The 20,119-nt window shown below is 39.3% G+C and overlaps 1 protein-coding gene across 3 annotated transcripts; it reads left to right on the top strand.

Annotated features, from left to right (window-relative positions):
- The first annotated feature begins 251 nt into the window (after window positions 1-251).
- On the top strand, window positions 252-12,711 carry DHODH (dihydroorotate dehydrogenase (quinone)). 3 transcript variants are annotated; one of them, XM_072117323.1, is made up of 9 exons: window positions 252-368; window positions 1,312-1,524; window positions 2,781-2,980; window positions 4,006-4,088; window positions 6,820-7,007; window positions 7,781-7,894; window positions 9,454-9,607; window positions 9,696-9,855; window positions 12,295-12,711. In XM_072117323.1, exons 1-9 carry the CDS (start codon window positions 348-350, stop codon window positions 12,374-12,376), a joined length of 1,215 nt encoding a protein of 404 aa, XP_071973424.1. In that variant the 5' UTR covers window positions 252-347; the 3' UTR covers window positions 12,377-12,711. The 3 variants fall into 3 exon arrangements, with proteins under 3 accessions (XP_071973424.1, XP_071973425.1, XP_071973426.1); XM_072117324.1 differs by lacking the exon at window positions 252-368 and adding an exon at window positions 474-500; XM_072117325.1 differs by lacking the exon at window positions 252-368 and adding an exon at window positions 536-555.
- Window positions 12,712-20,119: the final 7,408 nt, after the last annotated feature.

A 20,119-nucleotide genomic window follows, 5' to 3' on the forward strand; every position in this document is an offset into this window, starting at 1 on the left:
TGCTTTTCTAAACGCAATGTGCGAATACTGCCAAATGGTATCAAATGAACAGACCCTTGTAGTTTTTAAATTGCTGTATACCAGAAGCTGGCAGTCGAAATGTTATGTTTTTCCACAGATGCTCAAATAAATTCGTCATGACAAACACTTTCCTCTTAGTAAATGAAAACGTCTCTTGTGATTTCTTTACCAATATATAAAGACAGACTCTTCCTTTAGAGGAAAACTCTGCACTGTTCTCATTACAAGATGACATTGTTCTTATAACTTAACCTTGCCCTCATCAGTCATGGCGACGCCGGGGGCATATCCGATCACGTGACAGCACATGTCCCCCGGAAGTGAAGATGTTGGGAGCCCATGTGAAGGTAACTTGTCGGCACTGTCGGAACATGTGCTGCTACGTTGCGTTTATACGTTAGACGATGGAGTTGCTGCCCTGAAAGACCTTAGCTTTCATCATACCTCGCAGTTCTGGGTGATAGGGCATGCTGAGAAATGTAGTATAGTCTCGTCTTCTTGCATCACCTAAATAAAGGTTTTCTGTAATGAAATGTAAAGTTTTTATATTGCTCAATCTGAAAATTGTGGGCAGTGGGGTTGGGGAGACGTTTTTTTTTTTGGGGGGGGGGGGGGGGACCAATGCACCAGGCATTCAGTGCTAGCTACATTTCTATCAGACATAGATAACTACAAGAATTATCTGATGATCATTAGTGGCTAGAGATGCCAAGACCAATTTTACAGATTTACCAAGTTTCAAAAAGTTAAACTTAAAGAAAATCTACCAGTTATTTTGATGGATTATGAAGCAAACATACATTGAAAATGCTGTAGCTACACTGATGCAGAAACATATCTTGTTTAATCTCTTTGGTTCATAATGCATGAAATCAAATCAAATTTCCTTTGAAGAAAACCTACCATCAAAATCCAGCATGATTAACCAGGGACACTTACTCATAGATCCAGGCACTGTGACTGTGGTAATCTTCTCATATTTGTTATCCATGGTCCCCTTCCTTCTAAAATCGACTTTTAAAATTATGGTAATGAACTTGAGGGGCGCTGGAAACACCGCAAGAAGATTATTTCAGTCATGGTGCCTGGATCTATGAGTAAGTTGTTCTGTTTTTTGAGGCTTGATTTTGGTAGATTCCCTTTAACCCTTTCACGACCCATAACGTAATGGCGGGTCACGGACGGGAGTTATTCCACCCCATCCCGCTTGTGAGAGATATGGGAAGTATATTAAGTGCATCAAACAATGCAGTGTACTGCAAACTAATGATCTTTTCACTTCTCTTTCAGCGCCGTTTAAAGGATGCTCTCATCGTTCTAGGAGGTGGAGGTTTTCTTTTTGCCTCCTATCTAACTGTAAAGGGGGATGAACAATTTTATGCAGAATGTTTAATGCCAGCATTGCAGAAAGTGGTATCACCGGAAGTGGCGCACACTTTATCTATCAAGTTTGCAGCTCTTGGTCTGATTCCGCAATGTGTATGGCAGAACTCACAGCATCTGGTATGAAGACACCTCCGGATCCCTATACATTAGGCAGATTTAATTCACTGTTTCACGATGACCTGTTCACTGCTCAGTTCTGTCAGGATTATGTATGGGTAATACGTAACCTTTATTGATAAAAAGTAAAATCATAAGACTCCCTGGGAGTGGCATTCTTTTCCCTGATGAATTCTAGAGATAGAAACTTGTCCGGTCTATAAGATTAGAGAGGGAGAGCTAGCTGAGGACTGTGATACGAGGGAAAGCTGTATGTGAACATCTAGGGATTGTGTGTGTGATCATGTACACTCAGTTGTTAGGCATCCCATCTAGTCCGTGCATTTCAGCCTATAGCACCCTAATTGCATCAGGCTATCACTGCTCCAAAAGAAAACACATTTTAGAAGTTATTGTGGTGGGACACTTCAGTATCACAGTTTATTTGTTGTCTTATGATTTTACTTTTTAGCAATAAAGGTTACGTTTTAACCATATATACTCATGACAGAACAGGCAAATTTCCAGTATATCTCAGACTATGGCCTCATAGTCCCATATACGGGGACCAATATCCGTCCGCACAGTTATCAGCCGGATAACGGTTACCAATGACACCAATGGCGCCCGTTCACTGTGTGGTGAGCATGCACTGAAAAATATAGGAAATGTCCAATGTAGGCTCTCAAGCAGATCTAAAACACATCAATCATTGACAAAAATAAATGTCTGGTAATAAGTATAAGTGATTCTCAATAAATTAGAATATCAGCAAAAAGTTAATTTTTTTAATTAATTCTGTTGAAAAAGTGAACTTTATGTATTATAAAGGGTCACTACAAACATAGTGAACTTTTTCAAGTGTTAATGATTCCGGCTTACAGCCAAGGAAATCCCCAAAAGTCATTATCTCATAAAATTAGAATATTATATGAGACCAACTGTAATATTTTTTTCAAACACAGAAATATTGGGCAAATGATAAGCATGTATAGTAAATGCACTCAATACTTGATCCTTTTGCATGTATGCATCAATGTGGTGTGGCATGGAGGGGGTCAGCTGATGGTGCTGTAGAGTTGTTATGGAAGCCCAGGTTGTGTGATAACCTATAGATTCTCTATGGGAATAAGGTCAGGCAAGTTTGCTAGCGGATCAAGCTCAGTGATACTGTGGTTATTAAAACCGGCATTGGTACTTTTGGCAGGTGTACACGTGCCAAGTACTACTGCAAAATAAAGCCCCAATTAATCTAACCGATCCTTTCTTGCTCCTAGGAGACTACAGTACTAGGTCACAAGTTCCGCAACCCAGTGGGCTTGGCTGCTGGGTTTGATAAGCATGCAGAAGCTGTAGATGGACTCTTCAAAATGGGCTTTGGTTTTGTAGAAATTGGAAGTGTCACCCCAAACCCACAGGATGGAAACCCAAAGCCCCGAGTGTTTCGTCTTCCTCAAGACATAGCTATTATCAATAGGTGATTTTTTTTTTTTTTCAGTCTGAACTTCATTGCTTGAATACCGAAATTGCACATTACAAATGTTAAAGGGATTTTCTGAAATTTAAATATTGACCACCTATCCTTAGGATTGATAGGGAGTTCTGACATTGCTGTCCTCTTCTGTGTCACATTCCATTGGTTTCATGTCCATTTGTCCCGTTACATCCCATTCTAAGCTAAGCTATAATGCTAATTGTAGCCTCTATATGGCAAGCAGTAAATAGACCGTAGATTGCGTCTGAATGCACTTCTTATCAGCTAATGGTATACACCCAATGCCAATCCTGAATCTTATAGATAGGTGACCTATATTTAGATCCTGGAATACTTTTTACCATAATGTTTATGTCTAGAATTTTTAAACCAGGGACACTTACTCAAAGATCCAGGCACCGTGACTCTGGAAATCTTATAATTGTTATCCATGACCTCCTTTCTTCTAAAATCAGCTTTTATAGTAATGTTAATCGGCCACAAGGGTTCCATGGGTGTTACCAGAGTTTCTCGTTGCTGTAGGTTTACAGGCTGTTACACTCCCCCCTCCCTCTGCTTGATGTAATCTCACAACAGCAGGGGAATTTTCAGCAAACAGTGGGAGTGCTCCTTAAACACAGTAACATCTTGTGAAGCTACAGCATGGAGGAGCCTTCTGGGTCATTAGCATAATTTCAAAAGTTGATTTTAGAAGAAAACTAATATAATTAGATTACCACAGTTACTGTACCTGAATCTATGAGAATGTGTCCCTGGTTTATCATGCAGTGTTTAATTGAGGTTTTTCTCTCTGCCAGTAGTCTCCACTAGAGGGAGCTAAAATATTATGCTAAATGTTACCAATGACAAAAAGTAAACACAATATTAGTTGCATATATTTGTCAGGTTTTAAACTGGTGGAGACTAGATATATATTTATAGTGTATGCTATAATAATGTCATGACAATCATGGAAAGCAGTTGTGTAAGCTGTTTCTGAAATGCATTTTTACTTGATTTCACTACAGATATGGATTTAACAGTCACGGTATAGAAGTTGTACGGCAGCGACTTCTTAAGAGGGTGGAGAAGCAGAAGACACTTACATCTGGTTAGGAGATCTTGCATCCTGGATAATTTTTTCATATAAAAAAAAAATTGATAACTGACAACAATTTTAACATCCATTATTTTTCTAGCAATATAGCTTTAGAGACCTATAATTAGGTTAGGCCTTCCATATCAGATTCACGGTGGTCTGACTCCTGGCATACAAACAATTTGAAGAGGTGTGTAAAGTGAAAGTATAAACCCCATAGCGCTCAGCGCCGTATTAGTACTGCGAGAGTTCCCGCGATTAGTGTTCAGCGCTGTACTAGTACTGTGCATAGCCGATACCGGCTCGGTAATCTACCACTGACATCGGGTAACACCCGCAGTCTGAGTGGGATCCGATCGCAGGTGTTTAACCTGTTAAATGCTGCGGTCATCGCGACCGCGGCATTTAACTTGCTTTTGGGGGTCTTTCCCCCACGATCAGATGATTGCTTGTTCATGTCCCATGGTGGAAGTAATAAAAAAAAAAAGTAAAAGGAAAATGTTATTCAATAAAAAATAAATTAATAAATCAATAAAAATGCCCATAAACCCCAAAACATATAAATAGACATATAATGCACAAAAAAGTCTAAATCATAACACAAACCCAACATATATCATGTTCGTAACAATAAAAGAATAAAAGTAAATATTTATAAAATTATGATTTTTACCTAGTTAAACCAACAAAAATGCAATAAAAAAATGATCAAAAAAATATGTACTCCAGAATGATACTGTTGCAAAGTCCAACATGTCCCGCAAAAAACAAGCCATCATCCAGCTCTGTAGCCAATAAAGTAAAAATGTTTTGCCACTTGGAAGACGGCAATGCAAAAATTATTGATTTTTTTCCCCACATTAGGCTTTTATTTGGCAAATTTGGTAAAACATAAGAAAAAATATTCAAGTCTGGTATCCCCGTAATCGTATTGAACCATAGAATAAAGATAACATAATTACTAGGCTATATGGGGGGAAAAAAAGTAAAAAATCCAGTTCAGAATTGATGCTTTTCTACTCCTGACCTCAAAATAAAAGTTTAAAAGTTCATCAATTTTCAAAAATAGGGGATACCAACCCAAAAATGTTAACCCTGGAAAAAGCATCTTATCCTTCAAACAAAATGCCATCACATGGCCCCAATAACGAAAAAACTAAAATGTTATAGTCTACAAAAGGGGCCAATGGGGAAAGTAAAATCCTGGAAGCTGCAGGGCCCTCCTTCCCTTCTGCACCTCGCTGTACGCCCATAAAACAAGTAACGGACACATGCGGGGGGTCTTTGTACTTGGGAGAAATTATATAACAAATTGTAAGATGGGTTTTATCTTTCGGAAATCTGTAAATTTTAGGGCTAAATGAACGTATAACCGTCATAACCGTAATGGCAATCTGACCATTTTAAATTTCACCTCCATTTCAATTGCTATGAAGATCTTAAGGGGTTAACAATCTTCCTAAAAGCTGTTTCTGATAGTTTGAGGGGTGCAGATTTGAAAATGGGTTGATTATGTAGGTTGTTTTAATGCAAAATATTTAAAATTTCCTTCAAAACAGTATTTATCCCCAAAATAGTCAATTATGAAAATACGGAAAACCGCTATTCGATTTGTAAGCCGCGTGACATCAAAATAAATTATCCAGACATTTCAAAAATGTAATGTAGACATATGGGAAATGTTATTCAGCAACTTATTTAGGTGCTAAATCTATCTGCCTGAAAACGCGGTGATTTTGAATTTTTTTTTTTTTTTAAATGCTACTGCTACTTTAATCAATCCGTTGATTTTCTCAGCATGGAGAAGACACAGGACAGAAGATGGCCTCTGGTCACATGTCCACATAGGCAGGTCATGTGATCACTATGTTTGGCTGTAGTCAGTTGGTTGCAGTGCATCCAGTATGGCCATTGTTTTGGTGATGGCAGTTACATATCATTACTATGGTAACAGAGCAAAAAAATCTGTTAGATCATCACTGGGAGCAGAGCATAAGAGGTAGGAGGAGGAGTTACTGAGAACTAAAGGATAATGGGACTTGTAGTTTCCTGTGGCGGCCATCTTGGTGATAACTCCTCATACTTTAGAGAGGCCATAAAATTTTGTGAATCATAAAATCAAACCACTTAAGCTCCATTTTTTGACTAATGACATTGAATTTGGTTACATTCATTTATTTATAGCATTGTGGGTTTTTTGTATCGGACGTTCATATTCCCGGAATACCCCTTTAAGGTATAAAATGGCTGTGTCCCAGATTTGTGACATGCAAGTACATGTACTGAAGAAGTTGCAGGCCGTTCAGAGAGATGATTGGTGAGGAGCCAAAAGTGGGACCCCGTGTAACTGATATTGATGGCCGTAAATGACAGAAAGCCATTGGTTTTATGTCCTTGGACAAACCATTTAACAATACATTAAGTCTTTTACCGGAGTCACCTTAATTCTCCTTCAAAATGATGTGTATTGACATTCTTAGACTTCTAGACCCAATCACTAGGTTTAAGCTGTGCCATCTCCATGACCGTGACCTATAGAGGAACACCTGTCCTTTTCTGAGGGCAGGATAGGATTCTAAGAATGGCTAATTATATAAATGGATATAATATAAGAATATAACACATTTACTAAAAGCAACGTGTTAATGTGACAATTTTTGGAAGTTAGTGTTCTGATTTAATCTTGGTAGAATTGGAATGAAAATCTGGTCAGTGTAGACACTTTCTTGTCTTTCTTTCTCAGAGGGAATGCCATTGGGTGTAAACCTGGGAAAGAACAAGACATCAGAGGATGCAGCAGCTGATTACACAAGAGGAGTGCGTGAGCTCGGACCCCTGGCTGATTACCTTGTTATCAATGTGTCAAGCCCAAATACTCCAGGCCTGAGGGCACTTCAAGGCAGAGAGCAACTGCACCATCTGTTGGCCAAGGTATGGATAAATTGTAGATTTACTAACTCCTAGACAGTGTGTTTTGTCATTAGTATAGTTTTTACCACCACATATATGTATAAATATATATAGTTACATAACACCATTTATAGGGGTACTATTGTCACTGTGCCTTAATTTTTTCAACTGATATCTATAGTAACCTAAACTCTTTTGTGCATGTCTGAAACTCCCAGGCTTATAGAATCCAATGTGTTTTAAAAATATATTTCTTTTACTAACTCTTTCTTGTGGTTACTTATATCCAAGATGGCTCCCGCGCTATGTTAGTTAACTACAAATCCCAGCATACCTTTTCTCTGTCTTGCCGAGAGTGCTCGTCCACAATGCACACTGCACAGCATCTCAGTTCCTGTCACATCCCAGGACCATGGGAGCGCAAAGCCTGTTCACGCATGTGTGGTACCTCCTGTGAGAAGAGTGAAACAGCGCCCACACGCAATCGATGTGGGCGCTTTCACAGCTAGCAAAAGTACTAGAAGACGCGGCAGCTATCCGGAAAGGTGCTGAGATCACTGCGCATGTGCAACATTATGTGGGACTTCCGACACTGGTCGTTTCCTTGGAAGTGATCATTTATGCAATGACATGTAATTAGGTATCTGTTGTTAGTACAAAGATGCATTGGAGTGCCACAATGTGTACCATGCATGAACCCCTTTAAAGAAGACATATGCCCATCAAGGTCAACCATTAACATAAAATTAGTTTTCTGTATTAATTCTCATATGGGATATCATGTTTCCCTCTAGGTAGTAAATGCACGGAACATGCTGCCCATGGAACACAGGCCGGCACTACTTGTGAAGATAGCACCTGATTTGTCTTTGAGTGATAAAGAAGACATAGCGAGCGTAGTGATGCAGGTACTGTGTAAATTACATTTTGTACTTTTTAGAAGTTTTCCATCAAAAATCCTCTGTGCGCTTGCGGGATTGACCAGACCGAACTTAAAATGACAGAACTGAACTCTTCATGTCACTTTGGTTCAGTAATTGTAGCTTCGGTCCAGTAGATCCTTAAGTGATTTTTATAAAATCCAGGAGCAACACCACTTGCCACAGCTGCTTAACGCCCATCCAAATCCTAGGGAAAATAATAAGAAAACTGGTATACAAGCCCCAACAAATGTCCCCTAGTGTGTCCAATTTCTTTTACTGTAGAATACATAGAAAAAATGTTGCAAGAGCTGCGGCACTTCCATAAAACATCAAGCTGCTTGTGCACCCTGCTCTAATTGGAAGCATGTGCTCTTCAGATGCAAGCAAGGTATGAGCGTTTGTTTGGACTTTGGTCTTTTAGAAGTCACCTAGTTAGTATAAATAAAGTCTTTCTCTATGTATTTTATTTTCAGTATAACTACAGCTGGTTAGTGAAGGCTTCAGAGTTGTTAGAGAACATTAGTGAAAAAACTGCACACTGGACAGCTCCGGGATAAAGTTGTGGCAAAGTGCGTTACATGATTTGTTTTTTGTTTTAAATATTACAAACTCTCATAAGGCAATGTTCAATCCATCATCTGTAACTGGTAGGAGTATGACACAACGTGTTACCTTCCAAGACATGGCTGTCCACCTAAACTGCACCACAGACAAGGAGATCACCAATTACAGAAACGGCCAAGAGGCCTAGACTCACTCTGCAGAAGATGGGAGATTCTGTCCACTAGTAACATTGGGAGAATGTATCTATGGCAGTATTCTGGAGTAATTTGCACCTCAAATGCTGTGCGCCACATTTATTGAAAAAAAGGGCGTATTCTCTGTGGAAAAAAGTGGAGCGTGACCTCACAGGAAATGGCCTGTGTGCCAGAAAATGTCATAATTTGCCGCAGCAAACTAGACCAACTAATAGAAGGTGCAGAGTAGGATTAACCAGTCGCATACTGCACCAGATTAATCATCCAGCATCAGACACGGGGATTAATCTGGCGCAGCAGACAATGGCTTAGTTCTACTTTACACTGGTCTAAACACTGATACATTAATACTCTCCCCCATTATGCTGCGGTGATGCTTTGCTTTAGCAGGGACTGGGAATCTGGTGAGAGTTGATGGGAAGATGGATGGCGCTAAATAAGGGATAGTCCTGGAGGAAAACCTGGTAGAGGCTGCAGAAGAACGGCAAATATTCCAGGCTTTAGATTTCCAACAGACACATAGCCGTCATTGTAGCCAAAAGTGGTGCTGCAAATAAAAGAAAGTACTGACTTGGAGGAAAGGGGAGTTGCTGAATAAATATTTACTATATTGTACAAATTTGCCAAAGAACATATTATTTTCTTTACAGATCACAATAACTTGACAAAATATTGATAAATACATTTAACTTTGAAGCTGTATTGTGGAAAATGTGGAATAGTTCAAGAGCAGACCACTATATACCCCTCTGATGTAACAGTCATTTCTATTTTACATATCTGCAGCTCGGCATTGATGGTTTGATAGTCAGCAACACCACAATTAGCCGACCTTCAACATTAAAGGAACCTTCAAGCGTAGAGACAGGTGGATTGAGTGGAGCTCCACTCCGAGACATATCTACAGAGACTATTAAAGAAATGTACGCCTTGACCTCAGGTGAGAGCCTTGTGTGAGTTGGTATTAATATTGGTATTGGCCGCTACCCCCAGGAGTTTATTTAACTATTTATTTATTACATCCTCAGGCAAAATAACAATAATTGGCGTGGGGGGAGTCAGCTGTGGATTAGACGCTCTTCTGAAGATCCGTGCAGGTGCCTCACTTATCCAGCTTTACACAGCACTTACGTATCAAGGACCGCCAGTTATAGGAAAAGTGGCTCGGGAACTAGAAAACCTATTAATGTAAGGACCGGGATTTCTTTCTGTTTGTGCATTTTTAAATTTGTTAACCCTTAAAAGAGGTTGTACAGGATTTAAAAAATAACACTGCTGCTTTTTTTCCTGATAGTTTGAGGTATTACAGCTCTATTACAGTAGACACACATATGGTTGCATTATAACAAAGCATCCTTATTTTCCTTATCATATTTTAGAGTTATAGTATATTACTGTGTAATCATTATCAAAACTAAAAAAAAACGGGTTGCTATTATTTATAAGCAAAGCATTTAATGGTATTTCTGAAAAGTGTTTAAAAGAATGTTATGAGAAAGACATCACAAATCCATTGTTCTGGACAGGTTTAGTTATTTTGGTGAAGCTCTGATGATTAGTCTCTGTCCTCTGCGTTTTTTTGGGCATGCCATTGTTAATGAATTCAGAGCACTGGAGTGGCCGGGAATTTATCTTATACGATTTTTATTATTTCACTCAATTTCCTCCCCATATACATTTTTTTTTTTCCTGAACTTGATAAACTAATTTTAAAGGGAACCTGACATTTAAACTAACCACCCACAATAATTACTTCATAAAAAAAATATGGCTGAAAGCCTTGCTCTTATCCCTAAGTTGTTTCTCTCCATGGCTCCACTGTTAAAACATCAGTTAGTAAACCTGTATGCAACCCATCTGACTTGAGTCCCAGATATTTATTGTTCCCTGCCCTGGCTCCCTGTTCGTGACTTGCAGGTCTCACTACTACCACCATGCTGTCTGTATGGAACTAGTACTTGGAACCCGCCTGCTAGTAATCAACCACAGACATATGCCACTCATTTTACTTTCCCTTGCTGGGAGGTTGAGAGAGAGACAGACAGTGGTTGTGTTTGACACGACGCTGCTACATCATTAACGACTCCCTCAGGAAGGAGGGGGTTGGAGTGACTGGCTATATAAAGAGAAATCAACCTCACCCTTAGGAATTCTCTTTAGTAAATCACATACCTCTCTTATTCATGAGGTGGGCTCCGTTAGCATCATCAGTGAGGGGGGGGGGGGGGCTAGCTTAACCGTTTACTGCAGCTGCCCGAAACATAGGACATCGATAAAAGTCTTTTTAGAAGAATAGTGGTTCTAATCCCATGGGTAGAGGCACCAGTGGATCATGTATAAAGATATCGAAAAGGTACTGTATGTGGTTAGTGGGCAGGTGATAGATTCTCTTTATACTTGGTTTGCTTTAGACTTAGTCTGAATTTTGCATCGCTAATTGACAATCAAGAACTGGTTTAAAAGACATTGATGACATAACCAAGGTGTTAACTGTCCATTTCTAATATACTCTTGATTCCTTATGACTTCAAATCTGGACATCTTTGATTTGTTTGTTTTCCAGAGCTGGAAAGAGTATGTTTACCTACACAGAGGTGAACTGACAGTCTGTTAATAACACAAACAGTCTGTTACAAAGGTCTGCTCAACATGGTAGAATTGTTTAATTACACCTATTGATGTGCTTTTGTTTTATAATTTTGGGCTGCAGCAATCTGAGAAAGTCGGTTTAATGAAATTTTAGACACTTTACATCTCATACAGTCCTACTATATGCTAATACTGCCGGTGTTACAGAGTATTAGCCTAGGGCAGCGATGGCTAACCTATGGCACTGGTGCCAGAGGTGGCACTCAGAGCCCTTTCTGTGGGTACCCAGGCCATCACCAGAGATGACTCCAGGTATCTTCCTGCAGTCCCAGACAGCCCAGGACTTGCTGTGCAGAGGTATTTTAAAGTGACAGCTCTACCTGGGACTATTTTCTGCTTTATTGGTGTCCTCAGAGTGCTGGTATCAATGAAAACTGTGACAGAGAAGGGAGTATAAATCACAAATTAAATTTCTGTGTTGGCACTTTGCGATAAATAAGCGGATCTTTGTTGTAGTTTGGGCACTCGGCCTCTAAAAGGTTCGCCATCACTGGCCTAGGGCTACACAGAAAATTTGGCTGTAACACCTGCCACTGGACCAAAGATGGTAATGTATCTCTGCTTATAGAACAGCTGAAAGGAAATGTTGCTGTGATGAAACAACAACAAAATATTGCTTACCATTCTGGAACAACAGTTACCAGAAATCCAGAAGGTAGATTGCTGGCAACTCTTGTGTTGCTACAATGGTAATTAATATTTTAATATACTCTAGGCTAGTTCTACACTGTATCAAACTGCACCATCTAAGATGATAAAATGCTACTGGAGAAAACTTCAATATATCTACAAAATTGCATTATTTATATAGCGATTGAATCCCACTTCAATTTGTATCTATAGTGATGACCATGACATTCATTGGTTTATATAAAGGTATTTAGTGCTGTAGTGGTATTCAATGCACTTTTGGTAATGTGTCATAAATGAAAGAGAAATATTGGTTTCACAATTCAATTTGTTCTGTTATCTCTGCAGTGAACAAGGATTTTCTAATGTTTCTGAGGCAGTGGGAGCTGATCATAGGACCACAAGTCGGAACACTACTACAAAATCATAATGAAAAGCCAGTGTTTCAGAAAGGATGAGGGCCCTGGAAGTAGAGACTACTATTCAGCAGTTATTTGATGCACAATCTTCCAAAGATATTACCTCTGGATGTATATATGGAACCATACAACAATGGCTGACCAGTATCTTCATGCATGAGCAATTTTTACACGGTGTTTTGAAATGTTGTCTCCCAGGAGTACATTGCAAAGCTTAATTGCAATAATGTTAATAAAAGTCCATGCAGACACTGACATCCAGGTCTCTTTACGTATCTGGGACCTCTGTAAATGTCAAGTCCTCTCCGAACGGCACAGACATATCATTAAACTATGCTCACCACTAGTCCAGACAATTTGTATTTCTGAGCGGCACCGTGCATATATCAAAAATCGGGTGCAGGTCTTCTTAAGAGGTCTGGCATCAACCCCAATGCATATAAGAATACGATTGAGAAGCAGCACTCCGGTAACTCTGAAGAAAGAAGTTTATTCCACCAAAAAAGTGTGCGACGTTTCGCCCATTCAATCAAGGCATTATCAAGCACCACCATGCTCACCACTAGAGTTATCACAATACCAGAATATGGAATACAGGCAGTCCCCGGGTTACATACAAGATAGGGTCCGGAGGTTTGTTCTTAAGTTGAATTTGTATGTAAGTCGAAACTGTATATTTTATAATTGTAGATCCAGACAAAATACATTTTGGCCCCAGTGACAATTGGAGTTTAAAAAATGTTTGCTGTAATGGGACCAAGGATTATCAATAAAGCTTCATTACAGACACCTTACAGCTTATCATTGCAATCTGGGACTATAGTAAAGCATCCTGAGAGCTTCACCAGAGGTCAGAGGGGTCTGTCTGTAACTGTGGGTTGTCTGTAAGTCGGGTGTCCTTAAGTAGGGGACCGCCTGTACAGATACCAGCAGCTCTTTAGCCCACCACCACCACCACCACACACATAAAGTTAAATACAAAAAGAGGTCCTGTCTGAATTGTGCTACGACCTGCACCAGGCCTTGGCATCCTCCTCCCCTTGGCATAGAGGTAGTGTAAGGGGATAAAAAGGTAAATGCCTGGTGCACAACATTTTCATGTCTTGTACAACAGAAAACTGCCATACAAGTTATGATGGGTGGGCCCCCTTGTTGTAGTATTACAAGTCTCTATATCAGAACAATACTTTACACAAAAAGCTCACCACCTTGGATGGAAAGCAACCTCACACTTGAATGGTCTCAGGATGCTTTATTGTTGGTATAACACAGGATTCATGATATTGTTCACCTTCCTTGACCTTGAAATCCTTCTTCCATTTGCCCCTTACAATCTGAAGGAATAATAACTTTACACCATTCATAACATTGCCTTGTTCCGTTGCAGTCCAATCCATGTACTTTCTGCTTTATAAAGACTTACACAGACTGGCACAAATAGAAAAAGGGTTTGATACTTATTTAAAAGTCCTGAATCTATTAATCCATTGCAGATACTTCTATAAAATACATTGGCTCCTGTCAGTTAAATATATGGAGGGAGAAACCAATTCAATAGCTATGTGAAGTGCAAAGAATACCTAAATCCACATCTGTACATGTGATCTTTTAAATGACATTACCAGATCTGTACCCCCCACCGCCATCCAATAACATAATGTCTTAGAGTAGGTAGTACAGTCATTCCTAATTACATTCTGGCTGCTCTAGTAAGGCTACATTCATGTCTGGTTTTTTTTGTTCCTTCTCGGTGTATACACCAGGAAAGCTCCTGTATGCTGAGTGTATACATAGACATGTACTCACAGATAGAGGCATTCTTTTTGCCTTTGCCTGCCCAGTATACATTGTATTACACATCTGGGGTGACACAATTCAAGGAGAAGCAGGAGGCCACGATGAAACAAGGAGCTGGGGAGAGACAATGTGATGGGGAGATAGGTACACTAAGGGGAGAATTATACTATGGGGAGAATGAAGTAAGGAGCAAAAGACGGAGAAAAATTCTAGGGCTCATTTACTAAGGGTCGCAGATCGCACTTTTGTCGGACTGTTGCATGGGGGATTGCATGGTTTGGACAGGTATTTGTGCTGGGAGTGTGTCGCAAGTGATCAGTTTTTGGGGCAGCTGTGCTGGCTTCCATACCACACAAATTTGGGGGGGGGGGATCTGTCAGATTTAGACTGTGCATGGGTTTTAACTTTAACCCCTTAAGGACATAACGAGTTTATAGCTTAAAGCTCAGGCCCATTTTTGTATCCTGACATGCATCGCTTTATATGGTTAGAACTTTTGAACACTGTTACTTATCAAAACGGTTCTGAGATTGTTTTTTTTTTCTCACATATTGTACTTCATTTTAGTGGTAAATTTTGGTTGATTAGTTTTGAGTTTATTCACAAAAAAAAAGAAAAAAATGATGAATTTTTTGAAAAATTTTCCATTTTTGAAATTCAAAATAATCACACTTTCAGGCAGATTCATTGACCACTAAATAAGTTGCTGAATAACATTTCCCATATGTCAACTTTACATTTTCATAATTTTTGAAATGTCTGGATAATTTATTTTGATGTCTCGCAGCTTACAAATAGAATATGTATTTTCCGTATTTTCAGAAATGACTATTTTGGGGTAGAATTACTGTTTTGAATGAAATTTTAAATATTTATTATTAAAAAACCCTATATAATCAACCCAGTTTCAAATCTGCACCCCTCTAACTTTTAGAAACAGCTTTTAGGAAGATTGTTAACCCCTTAAGATCATCAAAGTAATTTAAACAAAATGGAGGTGAAATTTAGAATGGTCAAATTTATGTTTATTTAGCCCTAAAATTGACACATTTCCAAAAGATACAAAGAGAAAACCCATCTTACAATTTGTTCTATAATTTCCTGAGTACAGAGCCCCCCCCCCCCCCCCCCATGTGTCCATTACTTTTTTAAGGGCGCACAGCGAGGCGCAGAAGGGAAGGAGGGCCCTGAGGCTGCCAGAATTTTTTGTTTCCTCATTGGCCCCTTTTGTAGGCTATAAAATTTTAGCCTTTTTGTTATTAGGGCCATGTGACGCCATTTCTTTTTGCGGGATGATATGCGTTTTCCAGTGTTACCATTTTGGGGTTAGTGTCCCCTATTGTTGAAAATTTATTAACTTTTTTTTTTTGAGGGCAGGAGTAGAAAAGCATCAATTCTGTACTAGATTTTTTACCTTTTTTTTTTGTTGTTTACTGTATAGCCTAATAATCATGTTATCTTTATTCTATGGGTCGATCCGATTAGAGGGATACCAGACATGAATATTTTTTCTTATGTTTTACTCAATTTGCCAAATAAAACCCTAATGTGGGGCAAAATCTATCATTTGTGCATCGCCGTCTTCCAAGTGGCATAACGTTTTTACTTTTTTGGCTACAAAATTGGCTGATGGCTTGTTTTTTGCGGGACATGTTGGACTTTGCAACAGTATAATTCTGGAGTACATATGTTTTTTTCAGCACTTTTTATTGCATTTTTTGTGGGATGAATAGGTAAAAATCATAATTTTTGACAGGTTTTTAACAAGGTTTTTTTTAACGGCGTTCATCATGTGGGTTCAACAATTATTTATTTTTTATTCTACGGGTTGTTATGGACGGCTGATAAAGTTAAAATAACCCCCTCCCCTAAACTGATATAAAAAAAAATAAACATGTTAGGTATCACTGTGTTCCAAAATATAAAACTGTTGCTCTTGGCACAAAGTTGCAAAAAATTGTAATAATGAAAACATCATAACATCCCGCAAAAAAAATGACAAACTTACACAGCTCCATATGATGCTAAAGTATGAAACAGTTATTAGCAACAAAATGAAGATTTTTTTTTTTTTTTGAAGAAGAAGGGTTTTAATTTCTTAAAGTCTATTACAGGTGGTCCCCTACTTAAGAACACCTGACTTACATACGACCCCTAGTTACAAACGGACCTCTGGATTTTGGTAATTTACTGTACTTTAATCCTAGGCTACAATAAACATCTTTAACAGTTAGCAATGGTGCCTGTAATTAGGCTTTATAGTTAATCCTGGTTCTTATGACAACTCAACATTTTTAAAATCCAATTGTCACAGAGACCAAAAAAAATTTGACTGGGGTTACAATTATAAAGTATACGGCTTACGACTTACATACAAACTCAACTTAAGAACAAACCTACAGAACCTATCTTGTATGTAACCCGGGGACTGCATATATATTAAACCTATATTAGGTGAACGTACCAACCAAGAGAGTAAAGTACAGATGTTATTTGGAGTGAACAGTGAAAGCTCAAAATAAGCCCTCTTAAAGCTCTCTACACAAAAAAATAAAAAGGTTATGGAACCGGCTCCGATCGCGGGTGTTAACCCCTTACACGCCACGGTCAAGCATGACCGCACCATGTAAGGGTGTTTCTGCTAAGGATCGGAACTCCTGTGCCACTTACCGGGGGATCCGATCCTCTTCTGGGCAGCCCCGAAGTCTGCCTAATGCTCCGGGGCTGCCCGATGTCCTCAGCAGTCACACCCCTTCCGGGTCTGACTGTAAGCTGTCTGCGCGTGCTCTGCATGCTCAGACAGTTTACACTGCTCTACAATGAAAAAGTATTGTAGAGCAGTGTATTGGACTTGAACCAGCGATCAGAGCATCGCTGGTTCAAGTTTGTATAAGTAAAAAAAAGTGAAAAACAGTAAAGTTAACACATTAGAATAAATAAAAGAATAAATACATTAAAATATAAGTCCCTGAAATGTCACTTTCCCATAAAAACACTTAATAAACTATAAAAACGCAAACACACAAAAAAGACACATATTTGGTATTGCCATATCTGTAACAATCTGTATAATAAAACAGAATCGTTACTGGACCTGCACGGTAAATGCCAGGAAAAAAAAACCCCACAAAAAATGTTTCGAAAAAAGATAATTTTTAATTCATACCTTTAAAAAAAATGCTCTAAAAAGTGATTAAAAAAAAGTTACGCACTCTAAAATGAGACCACTAAAAAGAACAAGTCTTCTTGCAAAAAATAAGCCCCTAACCAGATTTGTCAGCCGAAAAAGATGGTGATGCTAAAATGAACCAAATTTTCTCCAAATTAGTTTTTATTCCGTAAAATTGAATAAAATACACAAAACCCCCACACATTTGGTATCAATATGTCCTTGACAATATGCATAATAAAACAGAATTGTTATTGGACCTGCAAAATGAACCCTGTAAAAAACAACCTCAAAAAACGCTCCGAAAAAAAGATAATTTTTAATTAATACCCTTTAAAAAATGCTCTAAAAAATGATTTAAAAAAGTTACACTCTAAAATAAGACAGAACAATCCTTCTCGCAAAAAAATAAGCCCTTAACCAGATTTGTAAGCATATGAAAGTCAGTGATGCTAAAATTAACATTTTCACCAAATTACTTTCTATTGAGTAAAAATGGGAAAACATTTTTGAAAACTATATAAATTAGGTATTTTCATAATCGTGGTGACCCATAGAATAAAAATAATATACTATTTTTACGGTATGGTAAACGGCCAAAAGAAAAACCCACAAGAAAATGTTCCTAAAAATGTATGATTTTCATTTCCTCCACCAACAAAGAGTTAATAAAATCTCACCAATTAGCTATAGATGCCCCAAAATTATGTACCAGAAAAGTGCATCTCATGTGCCCCTATAGGTCCACAATAAAAAATCAAAAAATATTATAGCCTGTACAATGTGACATAGCAAATCTGATCTGCATGGCGCCTCCTTCCCTTCTATGCCCGGCCGTGCGCCCATACAGCAGGTTACCACCACATATCGGGTATCAGTGTACTCAGGAGAGATTGGGTATCACACTTTGGGGAGCTTTTTTTCATTTAATCCATTACAAATGTTTAATTTTCCACCCAAAATGAATGTATTGTCAAAAAATATTACAATTTGTAGACTGCACCTCCATTTTGTTTTAACCCCCATAAAACACCTAAAGGGTTAACAAACTTCTTAAAAGTGGGTTTTCATACGTTGAGGGGTGTAGTTTCCATAATGCAACAATTCTAGCTATTATTTAGGCCTCTCACAGCCAATTAAAAGTTGAGCAGGTCCATCTAAATATTAGTTTTGGTGATTTTCCCAAAAATTTGAAAAATGGCACCCAAATTCTGAGCCTCATAACATTCTAGTAAAATATGTGTAACCTTAAGAAACCCTGCAAGTTATGATTTCATGTGGGTGCAATGACTATCTGCAGCAAAAGTAGAGAATTTAGAACTTTGAAAATAAAGAATTTTTCAAAATTTTTGCCACAACAGATATCATCCAAATTTTTAAACTAATTTGAAGTACAATGTGTCACGAAAAAACAATCTCAAATTCCCCTGGATATCTTATATTGTTCCAAAGCTATAACCACTTATAGTGAAACAGGGCAGATTTGAAAAATGGGACCGCGTCCTGAAGGCCAAAAGAGGCTGAGTCCCAAGGAGGGGAGCATAAATGGAAATGTAAGGCCCGTTCCCCACTTGCGAGTGTGATGCGATGAACTCGCATCACACTCGCAACGCAAGCTGCCGGGAACGCACGGCCTGAACGCTGCACCGCGGGAGTGAACTGACATGCTGAGTTCACTCCCGCGGTGCAGCGTTCAGGCCGTGCGTTCCCGGCAGCTTGCGTTGCGAGTGTGATGCGAGTTCATCGCATCACACTCGCAAGTGGGGAACGGGCCTAAGATAAAAAAAAAACATCTTCAGCAAGGGGTTAAAACAAAGGCATTGTTAAGTGAAAAGGGCTGTGGCACAAACTAAGGGCACATTCACATGGCCGTCTGCCGGGACGTACATGCGGCCGCATGTACGTCCCCATAGACGGCAATAGCGGCGCGGCGCAGATGCGGTGCCACACATGTGTGGCACCGATCCGGCCCGCACACCGCAAAAAGATAGAGCATGCTCTATCTTTTGTCGTGTGTGCGGCCGTGCGCCCCTATTCTCTATGGAGGGAGGAGGGGCCGCCTCCTCCTCCTCCTCTCCAGCACACGGCGGTATGCCCGCACGGTGGGCATACCGCTGTGTGAATGTACCCTAAGGCTATATTCACATTGCCGCAAGGGGGACATATATACGGCAGACGTATATACGGCCGATATACGTCCCCCATAGACGGCAATTGGCGCATGACGTGCGGCACCGTACCGCTCCGAACCCGGGAGAAAGATAGGACAAGAGCGCTCACCTCTTCCTCCTCTCCCCGCGCTCTGCCGTGTGCACGCCGTGCTACGGTACTGCGGGCAATGGCAGTGTTGAGTCCCAGATGTTTCCAATCAGATTCCCATCGGCCACTTTTTTTGCGTTTTTAAACGCATCCAAAATGCGAGTGGGAGGGGTTTATTATTCATTTTAGGAGGATAGGCAACAACAGATATGTATTTTGGAAATCCATGGCAATCAGCCCTCCAGGTCAGCGGGCAAGGGCAGAATGGCAATGCAACTTTGTGGTAAGCCGAAGACTCTTGAGCTGTTTTCTTTGCGCTTTTGGAGTGATTACAACAGAAATGCTATAAAACAGCACACTGCGAGGGGAATCAAATTTGCCAAATAATTTTATTGCAACAGTTTATAAACTAAAAAATAATCCATATAGAATCTAAAAATCCATATATAACCATTTGTTATAATTATTCCGTATCCGTATATCATATCTACAGGCGGGTGTGCCAATATGGCCGCAAAAGTGCACGAAA

The sequence above is a fragment of the Engystomops pustulosus genome, chromosome 7, assembly GCF_040894005.1.
Source record: "Engystomops pustulosus chromosome 7, aEngPut4.maternal, whole genome shotgun sequence".
Lineage (NCBI taxonomy): Eukaryota > Metazoa > Chordata > Amphibia > Anura > Leptodactylidae > Engystomops > Engystomops pustulosus.